Source organism: Anthonomus grandis, chromosome 1 (genome assembly GCF_022605725.1).
Source record: "Anthonomus grandis grandis chromosome 1, icAntGran1.3, whole genome shotgun sequence".
Lineage (NCBI taxonomy): Eukaryota > Metazoa > Arthropoda > Insecta > Coleoptera > Curculionidae > Anthonomus > Anthonomus grandis.
This window is the reverse complement of record NC_065546.1, coordinates 40,211,842-40,224,004: the sequence shown is the minus strand read 5'-3', so window position 1 is coordinate 40,224,004 and position 12,163 is coordinate 40,211,842. Positions and strand designations below refer to the sequence as shown.

Genomic DNA, 12,163 nt, shown 5'->3' with positions numbered 1-12,163 from the left:
TCGAATGTACAGGGGTAATTCGTTATATTTCATACAATGGCTATCGTTTCTGTTTAAAAAGATAGACCTTTGATTTAAATTTAAAAAATTTTTAATTTTTTTTTTATTAAGAATGTCGTAAAAAAAACAATTGAACGTTGCGATTTCAATATATTATAGTATGAAGTTTTTTTTAATGGAATACACTGTATAATATATTTTTAATATTTTTATTAAAATCACATTATTCAGTTATTCTTACAAACTATTCCTGATTTCAAATATATAGTTTGCATACCAAAATGTCAAAAATGACCTATTCTTGCTAATTTCCAAAGATTGACCACTGTGCGGCCGGACGATACGTATTTACAACGAATCGTGTGAACATTCCAAGCACCCGCATCCGTATTATTTATTTCTTATCGACACAAAATAAACTATACCATACATTATAAAATATTTATTTCATATAGTAGTTTTGAATTATTCTTTAGTATTGCAAAAATCGCATGGTTAATGACGAACTACATGCGATGCTTAAAACCTTAATTACCTCAAACGAAGAAATTAAAAAAGAGATTAAACAAAACAGAGCAACATTTACCGCAGAAATCTGAGATTTGAGAGAGGATTTCTTGAGTGAAGTTCAGAAACTGAAGGAGGAGAACGAATCACTTAAAGAAGAGCTACGTCAGCTACAAGGAAAAGTTACCAAAATTGGTAGAGCCTCAAAGAAGTACAGTATTGTAAAGTAGGGCTACTTTGTGACATTGCCACTTTTAACTAAAATTAATTTTTTTCCCAGGTCGCTAAAAACGATAGAATGATTTAAATTTCATATAACAATAGTATACCGGGTGCGCCATCTAGGTCAATATGACAAAAGCCGGTAGCAAAACATCGCTCCTCATACCAGAGCAGAGTTGAAAATTAGGCACAAACAGGTGTTTTTCGATTTGTGTGTAAACTTTCTATTGAGCGCAAAAAACCGTGAAAGATTTTTTAACTAAGGTAAGTTTATATTAAAGTATAATATGTTTGTTTGCTTTACTGTAAAAATTGTATACTTTCGAGTTTTTTTTAATTTGTTTTTTCTATTTTTACGAAAAAAATACAAAACGAGGAGCGACTTTGTGACAAAAAAATGTCACAAAGTAGCCGCTTACCTGTTAAACAAAGACCGAAAAAATTGTTTTCTTTTAGATACAATGCCAAGGGCGTACAAAAAAAAATTGGCTGCCGCAGCTACAAAAACTATACAGAAGAAAAGTTAGCTGAAGCTCTTAATGATATAAAAAATAAACGGATATCATTACGCGGTGCTGCGGAAAAATATGGTATACATCGAAATACTTTATGACTGAAAATTAAAGAACGGCACAAAAACAGGCCTGGACAACAAAAAGTATTTACCGACCAAGAAGAAGATGTCTTTGCCGCCCATATTATCACTGTGTCAACTTTTGGTTTTCCCGTAAGCACATTTGATCTAAGATGTATAGTTAAATCGTATATAGAACATCAAGGCAAAAAAGTTAAGCCTTTTAAAAACAATATGCCAGGACCTGATTGGGTCAAGTCCTTTTTGAAGCGACAACCGCAGCTTTCACAAAGAATCGCGCAGAATATTACACATGCTAGGGCTGCCACTGATGAAGAAACTGTAAAAAAAATTCTTTGATAATTGGAGGCTAAATTAGAAGGAATTCTTGCAGAAAGTATATGGAATTATGACGAAACAAACCTTGTTGACGACCCAGGCCAGACAAAAATAATAACCAAAAGGGGAACAAAGTACCCTGAGCGAACCAGAAACTCTTCCAAAGCTTGTACTTCTCTAATGGTATGCGGAACTACCGAGGGTCAATTAGCTCCACTTTATATTAATTATAAATCTCAAAAATTATGGAATACATGGATTGAAAATGGACCCGCAAATGCGCGATATAATAGAACGGCTTCGGGATGGTTTGACTACCAAGTTTTTGAGGATTGGTTTTTAAATCTTATGCTGCCAATATTAAAACGGCAAGAAGGGCGAAAGGCCCTTATAGGAGATAATCTTAGCTCGCATTTAAATCAGCAGGTCATTCAAGCATGTGAAGCTAATAATATTCGCTTTATATCTTTACCTCCTAATACAACGCATCTACTCCAACCACTTGACGTGGCCTTTTTCCGCCCAATGAAGGAAAAATGGCGCAAAATTTTAAACGAGTGGAAGGCAAGCAACTACGGCAGCAGAGTCTGTTCTATACCAAAGGATGAATTTCCAAGCCTTTTAAAAAAGCTGATGAGTCAGTTAGAAGAAAGAGGACCTGATGGCCTAAGATCTGGCTTTAGAAAGGCAGGCATTTATCCTTTAGATCGAAACGAGGTCATGGACCGTTTATGCACTTGTATTGTAACAGCTGATACCGAAATAGCTGAGGTTGTGGGTAATAGTTTTATTCAACACCTTACCAATGTAAGGACTGACGCAACCAAAGGGAGGCAGATCAAAAGAAGAAAGCGCCTAAAAGTTCCACCGTGTAAAAGCATAAGTAGTAGTGATTTTAACATCCCATCTGCTCCCATTTCTGCTGAGAATACGCAAAACAACGATGACCCTCAACCTGGACCCTCCGGCATCCAACAAAAGAAACGCCTAAAAAGCGGTCGAGATAATGGATCAAAATCAGATAGTTAGAAAATCAGAACCAAATTAAATACATGGAAAGTGATGACAGTCCATGGGATGAACATTTTTCCAGTGATGAAGATGACCGGGTACTTGAAGAAAGAACTGTAGCGCAAAAAGCAGAAAAGTCAGAGGGAAAGTACGTCGTTGTGAAATTTGAAGGAAAGTATTTTCCAGGTCAAGTTACGACCGTATACAGCATAGGAGCAACAGTAAATGTGATGGAACGTGTTGGAACGCAGTGGAAGTGGCCTCAAAAGAAAAACGAGATATTTTATAGAAATGAGGAAATTATTATAGGCATAAATGCCCCAATTCATCGTGGAAAAAGAGGGTTATTTGACATACCAGAGTTAAGTGATTTTGTTGTGTAATCACAGGTGTATCATATATTATTTACCACCAGTTTTATTACCTACTTAGTTTTCTTTTGTTTAAAGTTACCTACACATTAATAAACATTTTGTTAATATTTTGCATAAGAGCATTTAGACATGTAAGATAAAAGTTATTTTGTACTTAATTATTTATGTGTTTTTATCTATCAAATATCCTTATTTAAAATTTTAATATTATATATTTTTTGAATATAAATAGAGCATGGGTGTTACTTTGTGCCAAAGTTGTATTTCACGTTAAATATCAAACAAAATGATCCCTGTCATAAAGTAGCCCCACTTTACGGTATTATAATTATAATAGTAAAAACGTTTATTAGTCACTCAAAAATAAAAAAAAAAGTACAAACAGAGGTACACAGACAGTGAACAACACTGTTATTTCAATGTAAATAAGAAAAATAAGAATATTATTCGTTACCCTTAACAATATAATTTTGTACACACATAATAGTAATTTATACCTACATACATAGTAATAATGGAAGTGAGTGACCAATAGGCCATTATATTCAGACTTTCAAGGGTGACTTTCAAGAAGCTCTCCCAAATTCTGTTAAGGCCTTAGAATTAAAAATCGTATGCAAAAAAAAAACCTAAAAAGGGAATGGGATAGAAAGAGGAGAGGCAAAAGTTAAACTATAATATCAATTTTAAATTTCATCTTTGTATATAATATTTAAAAAAAAATATTTTATTTTATTATAAAATATTAATTTGCACATTAATATTTATTTTCAATTTCGTGTTTGTGACCCAATATCTTCAATATTGCGGAGGGTGGTTGGGTGGGGTCAGAAATAAAACAGAAACGGTATCACAAACCCACTTTCTCTGAGAGATTTCTTAACTACCAATCAAATCACTCATTTAAACAAAAATTAAACATAATTAGCAACCTAAAATCCCGCGCAATAGCCTTATCTCACTCCAGTTTTCATAAAAAAAATGTTAACAAAATTAAAGATATTTTACTAAAAAACAATTTTCCTCATAAACTATTAAACAAAATCCTAAACAACAACCCTACACCTATTGAAGTCAAAGAAAACTAAAACCATAAATTTGCAAAAATTCCTTATGTCAAAGGTTTGTCTGAAAGGCTATCAGGAGTTGTTTCTGATGATGAAGTCAGAATAGCGTTCAAAAATGAAAATACCATCAACAAATACTTCTCAAAACTCAAAGATAAAACACCAAATGAGTTACAAAGTGGCGTGGTTTATAAAATACCCTGTTCTGATTGTCAAGGTCTGTATGTGGGTCAAACGGGCAGGTACTTAAAAACCAGAATTAGCGAACACGAAAGAAGCGTAAAACCAACGAACTACGCAGCATCTGGGAAGACTGCTCTAGCAGAACACTCCTTCAATCAACAACACCAATTTGATTTTAACAGCACTCGGATCATTGGCAGAGAATCAAATTATAAAAAAAGAATTTTACTAGAAATGGTTAATATAAAAAAGTATAAAGAAAGCATAAATAAAAAACAAGACACCGATGATCTAAATGCAAGTTACTATAATTTAATTAATTTACTACCAAAAAGATAAAACTAAAACATAAAATTTATTTTTGTCAAAGAGTGTATGTCCCAAATTTAGATCACACAGTGTATTAACAAATTAAGTTTCTGGTTTTGAACGTATAGATACATACATCTTCCTTATCTACTAATCCTTAACTTATCAACATAACATTGAATCATAAAAATTAAATAAATAAACGCTCGGAAGAATAAAAACATTTGTTTCTTGGCTTATTGTTGATTCTAGTTTGCCCACAATAACACCTACAATTTAACCCATGTTGGAAATAATTCTACGCTCCTATTTTAATTATAACTTAAGAAACCTAGACTTAGGTAAGAGGTGTAATGTATATAAAAAAAAAAAAATATTAATTTTATACTGTTTTTTTTTTTTATAAAAAATTTTTTTTTAACGGATTGTACCTGAATGTAATTTTAACTGTGTCGTGGTTTTTGTTTTTTGTTGTTTTAATTTTTGTAACTTAAAGAACATTTATTTTAATAGTGTTTTTTATGTACTTGAAATTACTTTGTTTTATCTCTGTAATTACTTGAATCCATTTCAGTGTCCTGAGGATGACTTAATATAAGTCGAAACGTCGACATTTAGGTAAACAGGTTTCTGTTTTATTTCTGACCCCACCCAACCACCCTCCGCAATATTAATATTTATAGTTCTTTTGAATTAGTTTAGAAAGAGAAAATGTATGCGTTGAACAAATACCGCTTAAATTTTACTTTAAACGCGTTCTCGGACATCGAAAAGTCTAATATTTTTAATTTATTTAAAAGGTGCACGATTACATAGGAAAATGACTTTATAAAATGTTCTTTAATGTGAGAGGGAACAGTTAATAAATTTTTTCTTCTTACATTTAAATTGTGTACATCTCTTCGATAGGTCACCTTTCTAACTAGATATAGTGGAGTTTCCCATTTAAGCACCTTGTAAAAAAAACAAACAGAATGCAGCAACTTTTTCGTCGAAATTCCATTTTAGCCATGCTGTGTCTTTCAGCTTATGATATATATTATGCTCTCTTCTTATCTCTTCCATATATAAGCTAAGGCAAGAATTTTGTAGTTTCTGTATTCTATATAGTCATAATAATGAAGACAGGGCCCATAGATGGTATCGCAGAAGTTTGTTGGTGATAATACCTACAAGTGAATCGTAAAGCATTTTTTTAATGTTGGCACTTAAAAAGTGTCTCTGGAAAAAAAAAGATCTTAAAGCAGAATATCCAGTTTTAAATTTGAGCGTAATTTATGCTCTTTAAATGTTAATTTATGATCGATTACCAGACCAAGATTCTTGGCACTGTTTTTAAAAATATTTTCATCGTTATTAAGATGAATTTTTAAATTACTCAATAGAGCAGTTCTGTGGCTATGGCTACAAAAAAGAATAGCTTTTGATTTAGCAGAGTTAATTTTTCAATGTAGCTTTTGAATTTTAGCCAGTAAGTTGCTAATGTCAGTAATAATTTTTTGATTGGTTTGAGCAACACCAGAGTGTTTTTATACGAAAAATAAATATGAGTGTCATCAGCGTAGTTATGGTGTTTACAATCTTTTATTATTTTTATAATTTGTGATGTATGAAGTGTATACATAGAGCAATGGGCCAAGAATACTATTTTAGGGAACGCCAATGATCACATCCAGGGCTTTCGAAATTTTGCCATTTAATGTTACCCTTTGTTTCCGATTAGACAAATAAGAACATATTAAAGAACCGGCCGACTCGCAAAAACCTAAATAATGTAGTAATGCTAGAAGAATTTTGTGATTTACCAAATCAAAAGCCTTGGAAAAATCTAAAAGAACCAACACGGTGGCTAGGATATTATCCAGAGCATTTAAAATATCGTCAGTAAGTGCAGTAGTACAACTGTAACTTTTACGAAAACCAGACTGATATTCTGGTATTATTAAAAGTTAAGTAATTCAGAACTTGTAGCTCTATAACTTTCTCCATAACTTTTGAAAGAACAGGAAGAATACTTACAGAACGAAGAATATTAAATTCAGTGGGGTTCTTTATGGTTTACAAAATTCTGGAGAAAATTGTCGAAGAAGTGATCGACATAACAAGCTGCCTGGAAGTTATCAACAATTGGGTTCAACAGTTATCAACAGTTATCAACAACAAGTGGGAATCGAATGTCGTTTCTAAGATATACGCAACTTTAACCGCCTTGTAAGGCCTAGCACTGGACAAGCTCGGCAAATATCTCTTGAACTGAACAGCTATTTTTTTTATGGTAAACACAAGCACAAGAGGAAAGTCCTATGTCACTCTTGGAGTGGTGCTTGCGCGAAGATATTTGTGGGCATTTATCTTGAATCGCTGTAGGTTGTATGCGTCGGGAAATATGTAAGGTGGAAGCCCATTCCACAAAGAAGATGTTCTCCAGATGAATGAGTCCCGATACAGCGACGTCCTTGGGGTAGGCAGATGGACTCGATGTTGATGAGCCGCAACTGCTAGACGCGTCCTTCTTGCCGGAACATCCCTGGGTGGAATCAGACCTGCCAGCTCAGAGGAGCACTTACCGTGATAATAACGGTAAAATAAACAGAGATCAGCCACCTTTCTCCTGTGCTCCAGATTATCCAGACTCTTTGTCAGTTCTGGTTTTGTCGATAAGACGAATAGCTTTCTTCTGTATAGAATCCAGCAGGTTTAAACTATGCTTGGGTGCAGAGCTCCAGACATGAGAGCAATACTCGAGGGAAGGGCGTATTTGAGCCTTATAAAGAGTCAGCAGCTGTTCTGGTGTATACAGTTTTTTCGTTTTGAAAAGGACTTCGAGTTTTTTGGAAGCCGCCCTGGCGACCTCGGCAACGTGGTCATGCCAGGACACACTGTTGGTGACCTCGACTCCTAGAAGATGTAAAGATGATTTCATTGGCAATGTTTTCCCTGCCATAACCAGCTCCGGGCCACCAAGGTTAGTCTTCATCGTAAATAATGCAGCCTGCGTTTTTTTAGCGTTAAAATTTACCAAATTGTTATCGCCCTACTCCAAGATTGCTCTAATATCGTTGTTGGTTGAAGCTACTCGTTGCTGCCTAAGATTCTGAGAACTTGCGGCTGTCGTTGGTTTGGCGGACTTAAATGTGGAAATAAGTGTGCTATCGTCCGCAAAGCTGTAGATTGGATTGACAGTAGTTCCTAGCAAATCGTTGATATATAGGTGGGGGATAGAATGCATCCTTGAGGGACTCCAGCGTTAATGTTAAATTTGTCGGAGAGGTATCCATCGACGGCTACTTGGATTGTTCGTTGTTCAAGAAAACTTTTGATCAAATTCAATAATGAGTTTTGTATGCCGATTGAGGAGAGCTTGGTTAGTAGTCCCTCATGCCACACTCTGTCAAATGCCTTGGAAATGTCAAGAGCGACTGAGCGGGACTCGCCGTGCTTCTCCATGGCCTCCGTCCACAAGTGTGTGACGTAGGCCAGAAGATCGCCGGTGGATCTAAGCTTTCGGAAGCCGTATTGATGATCGCTGATTAGTCCAGATGATTCCAGATATCTTAACAGTTGTTGGTTGACTGCTTTCTCCATAATCTTCGATATTACTGGAACTAGTGCAATCGGGCGATAATTGGAGGGCATCGTCTTCTTACCCTTTTTGGGTACAGCTTGCACTCGAGCAGTTTTCCAGCTTATTGGAAATGAGCCCTGCTTATATGATGCCGTGAACAGTCTACATAAGGGAGGAGTCAATTCGTCTGCACAACGTTTTAGTATTAGGGCTGGAATTCCATCGGGTCCAGAAGCTTTGTTGGTGTCTACGCTTTTAAGAATTTTATTTATAATTCGTTGGGGAAAAGAAATTTCTCCCATCGATGAATTCACCCTTGGCAAATATGGCGGTGTTTTGCCTTGCGAGTGCAGAGTAGAATTGGACGCGAAGAATTTACCTAGTAAGTTGGCTTTTTCCCTTGCTGTTACCGCGATAGAACCATCATCTGCTGTTAGGGGTGGCAAGGCCGACTTAGCAAATCCTTGACTAACGGCTTTCGATACCGACCAGAAAGATCTTGTTCCATTTGGGCAGTTTAGCAGTTTGTTTTTGACTCTCTTTGCATTCATCAATAATTCGCTTGCAGCTATTTCTGGAGGCTAAATTATTAAGTATTAAGCTTAAGTATTACTTAAAACGAGATATTTTGGGTAATGCCAAAAAACTAAAAGGAACGAATATCTTCATATCGCCTGAGTATATCACGGAGGAATACGAAGAAAGAAAACCCCTTCGAAGGCATTCAAGTGAAGCCCACAAGAACAACAAAGAAGCTTATATTAAGGCCAAAAAACAAATAATCCGAAGTCAAAAAATGTACAAAGAAACGTATCTTCCAATTCCTATAACTTTAGTGAAGGTGAAACTAGCAACCAAAAGAGAGAGCAGGCAAGCTCTAATCTATCAGCAAGCTATATCTTTATTATTAATATTTTTTCTCTTTTATGGCATATATTTTCTTTTTTATTTTGTTATAATAAAATAAAATAAAATCGCCTTGAAATATACATTAATTGATATGTTCGTGAAATATTTTGAGAGAGTGAGGATACATTTGTCAATTAACTTAAAGGATTCTGGAAAAGATCCAGAGATCTAGGTCCTCTCTGAGTATGTAACAGAAAGTATGTGCGATGTGTATAAAATATTGGTTTAAAATTTTCTAAGCTCTCGATAAGATAAAATACACCAATACCCTGTATAAGTATTTTCGATTTTACAAAAACAAAATATTTTAGAGCATATTTATTTTAAAAACGAAGATAATCCAGAAGCTGAAAGGACCATTTTCTTTAATAGTAAGGCCCGATTTGATGGACTTTCAAAAATTGAGATCGCTCCGAACGTATGTACTGAGCATTATAGTGATAGAGATGACAAGTAAGTAAATTTTTTAAGAAGTAAAACCACTAGTGTATATTTCACTAAGAAAGTAAGCCAATTTTGTAAGTGTTCCAGAAATTTCACATCATTTTTTTCTACAGTTTTTCTATTGTAGAAAAATAGTTGTCTTTATCCCTTGGAATTGTCCTCTGTCCTGTCTTTATCCCTGTCTTAATCCCTGTCTTTATTAACTACTGCATATATTATTAACCATTGCCGCTGGATGACCTTCATACTTTGGATCACTTTATTTATTTTTTTAAATTTTAAAATGATTTTCAGGTTATATTATCGCCAAGTGATTTACGACAAGAAAAAAGATGGAAAAAAAGAAGCAGAACAAGGGACAAGTCGTAGACCTATTTTGGTACCGCTATAAAACCCATTGTAACCTAAGCAGACATTTTGATTTTGTTTTAAATTTTAGAAAATTATCCAGAAATTTTTGAGGGATGAGCAGAAATTACCTTATGACGACGTAGCCGTTAGGGAATTTAATATTAGAGACAGAGAAATCCACCTTAAATACCATTATGGAAAGGACAACGTGACCGCATCCACAAGAACTTTCATTAAACCACCGATATCCGAAATGGGGGAGGGGATGACTTTTAGGTAAGAAATTATAGTAAGTTCCAGTTATTTAAATTATAATAGGTTCTAGTAAGGACATTAATAGATTATTATTATTAAGAATTAAGTTGAGCACATACTTCATACAGCAGGTCTAGTACATAAGTCTGGTACCTTTAAATTACTTAAAAAACGTCTATTTCTGACGTACATATTATTCTAGAAAGATCAAATATGGAATGAATACAAGCCAAACATTAACGTGTAGTACATAATTGGAAAGTTTGACCTGAAAAGGGTCCATCTGACATTTCTTTTTCATCAATTTCTGAATACAAAATATTGAAATTTAGGCCAGAACTAACCTATGGATATCAAGCACAAATCGGAGCTAAGCCGCCGAGACAACTCCAGTTATTTTTGCTTCTCGAGCAGCAAATAAAGGACGAAAAAGAAGTTATAGAGCTTATACGGGATTTTGAAAATCAGGTAACATTCCCAAAAAAAAATTTAAGAAGTAATTCAACTAATGAGCCTTTTGCAGATCTCTGAATTTCTACTTCTTCGTGCCCACGAGATGGCATTTTCCGCCCTGGATGTATCGATTTACAATCGTGAACAAAATCAAGAGTATCGCACCGGTATGCTGGAACAAGAAGATAAGCAAAGGATGTATAAGGAAAAAGAAGTGGAAGAAGAGATCGACTATCTCTCACCTTATTTAGCTCGGTTAGGTAGCCGCAGTTCTTTAACGTATCAGGAGGCATTAGATATTAAATATGCCTGCTTGGATGATTATAAGGCTTTACTGGTTAAGAGGGCAAATGATATTCAGCATCAGTTTGACAAGGTAGGAATTCTCCAACGCTTTGCATGCTTAGACCAACTTCTACTTTTAAATGTTTTAAGATGACATCAAAAGTAGAAGACATGCAAAACTGGTATACCCAGAATCATGATAATCTCTCCCCAGAAGAAGAAGCGCAATATTTTCAGGAAGTCAACGACATACTCTTCTATTTGCGCACCTTGGAATTTCGTCTACAAAGGCATAAGGATCTCTCCTATACTAGGTAATCTCCCCCTTTAACTAACTTGATCCTCACAACTCCTTACACCTCTCTATAGTAAAGGGTTAGCAACCCTGATCAATCTTAGGTAAATATAATACCAATTACAGAGGTCATAAGTAATAATCATCTACTTAAGCGTCAAATGTTATCAACATGATCATTTCAAAACAAACCAGTAAAGCTCCCATTATACTGATTTCAATTTAATCTGGGTTAACATATTGACTCAAGTCTAGAGAGACCATTTTCTTGCAATGTTTTTACTGAACATAAATGTGGTTGCTATACGTTGTAGGGCCCATAAGATATAAAAGCAAAGGATTTGTACTGCAGTAAATTAAAATTAAACTAGTGAAAACATGTTCACATAATGCCCTGCGAGCAATTTCATTGTCCTCTTAAATTGTTTAGACTTTGGGTTACTTAATGGTATTGCTGTTGACAACCCTGTTCTAGTTGGTTACTCCTCTTATTTAAGTTTAGTTACTACTTTGGTTGCTTAAACGACAGATTCTGTAAACCAATATATTTGTCTATAAATGTTTATATTTATTTTTATTTACTTTTTTTAGGTACCAGTTTATGCTTTACTATGTCACTCGTCATCCGATGCTGGACGTTCTCGAAGAAAATTGAGATTACACTAATAATTTTGTATGGTATATATTTATAAATATATTATTATTGATATAAACATAAATGTTTTATATAGTGGGTGAAAATATAGGTTTCTATATGGCTCGGTAAGAGCCTCTTTACTCATCAAATATACAGGGTATTAGCAAATAAGTGCGTCAAACTTCTGGGGGTGATTCTGCATGGAAAAATAATGACAGTTTGGTATATAAACGTATGTCCGCAAATGCTTCGTTTTCCGAGATACGGGGTGTTAAAGTTTTTTCTAAAAATTGACGATTTATTTATTGCTCTGAAATCGGTAGAGATATGCAAATGAAATTTGGAGGGTTTTAAGAGGTACTTATCGCGCAGTTTTTGATATG

The 12,163-nt window shown here is 34.6% G+C and overlaps 1 protein-coding gene across 1 annotated transcript in view; it reads left to right on the top strand.

Moving 5' to 3' along the window:
• Window positions 1-11,862, top strand: part of LOC126737736 (dynein regulatory complex subunit 7) — a 234,111-nt gene extending 222,249 nt beyond the window's left edge. Inside the window, exons 9-15 of the mRNA XM_050442752.1 lie at window positions 9,372-9,513; window positions 9,799-9,883; window positions 9,944-10,131; window positions 10,443-10,578; window positions 10,634-10,939; window positions 10,999-11,162; window positions 11,735-11,862. Coding sequence (XP_050298709.1) covers window positions 9,372-9,513; window positions 9,799-9,883; window positions 9,944-10,131; window positions 10,443-10,578; window positions 10,634-10,939; window positions 10,999-11,162; window positions 11,735-11,798 — 1,085 coding nt within the window. The 3' untranslated portion in view covers window positions 11,799-11,862. The remainder of the gene's footprint in view (window positions 1-9,371; window positions 9,514-9,798; window positions 9,884-9,943; window positions 10,132-10,442; window positions 10,579-10,633; window positions 10,940-10,998; window positions 11,163-11,734) is intronic.
• The last annotated feature ends 301 nt before the right edge of the window (window positions 11,863-12,163 follow it).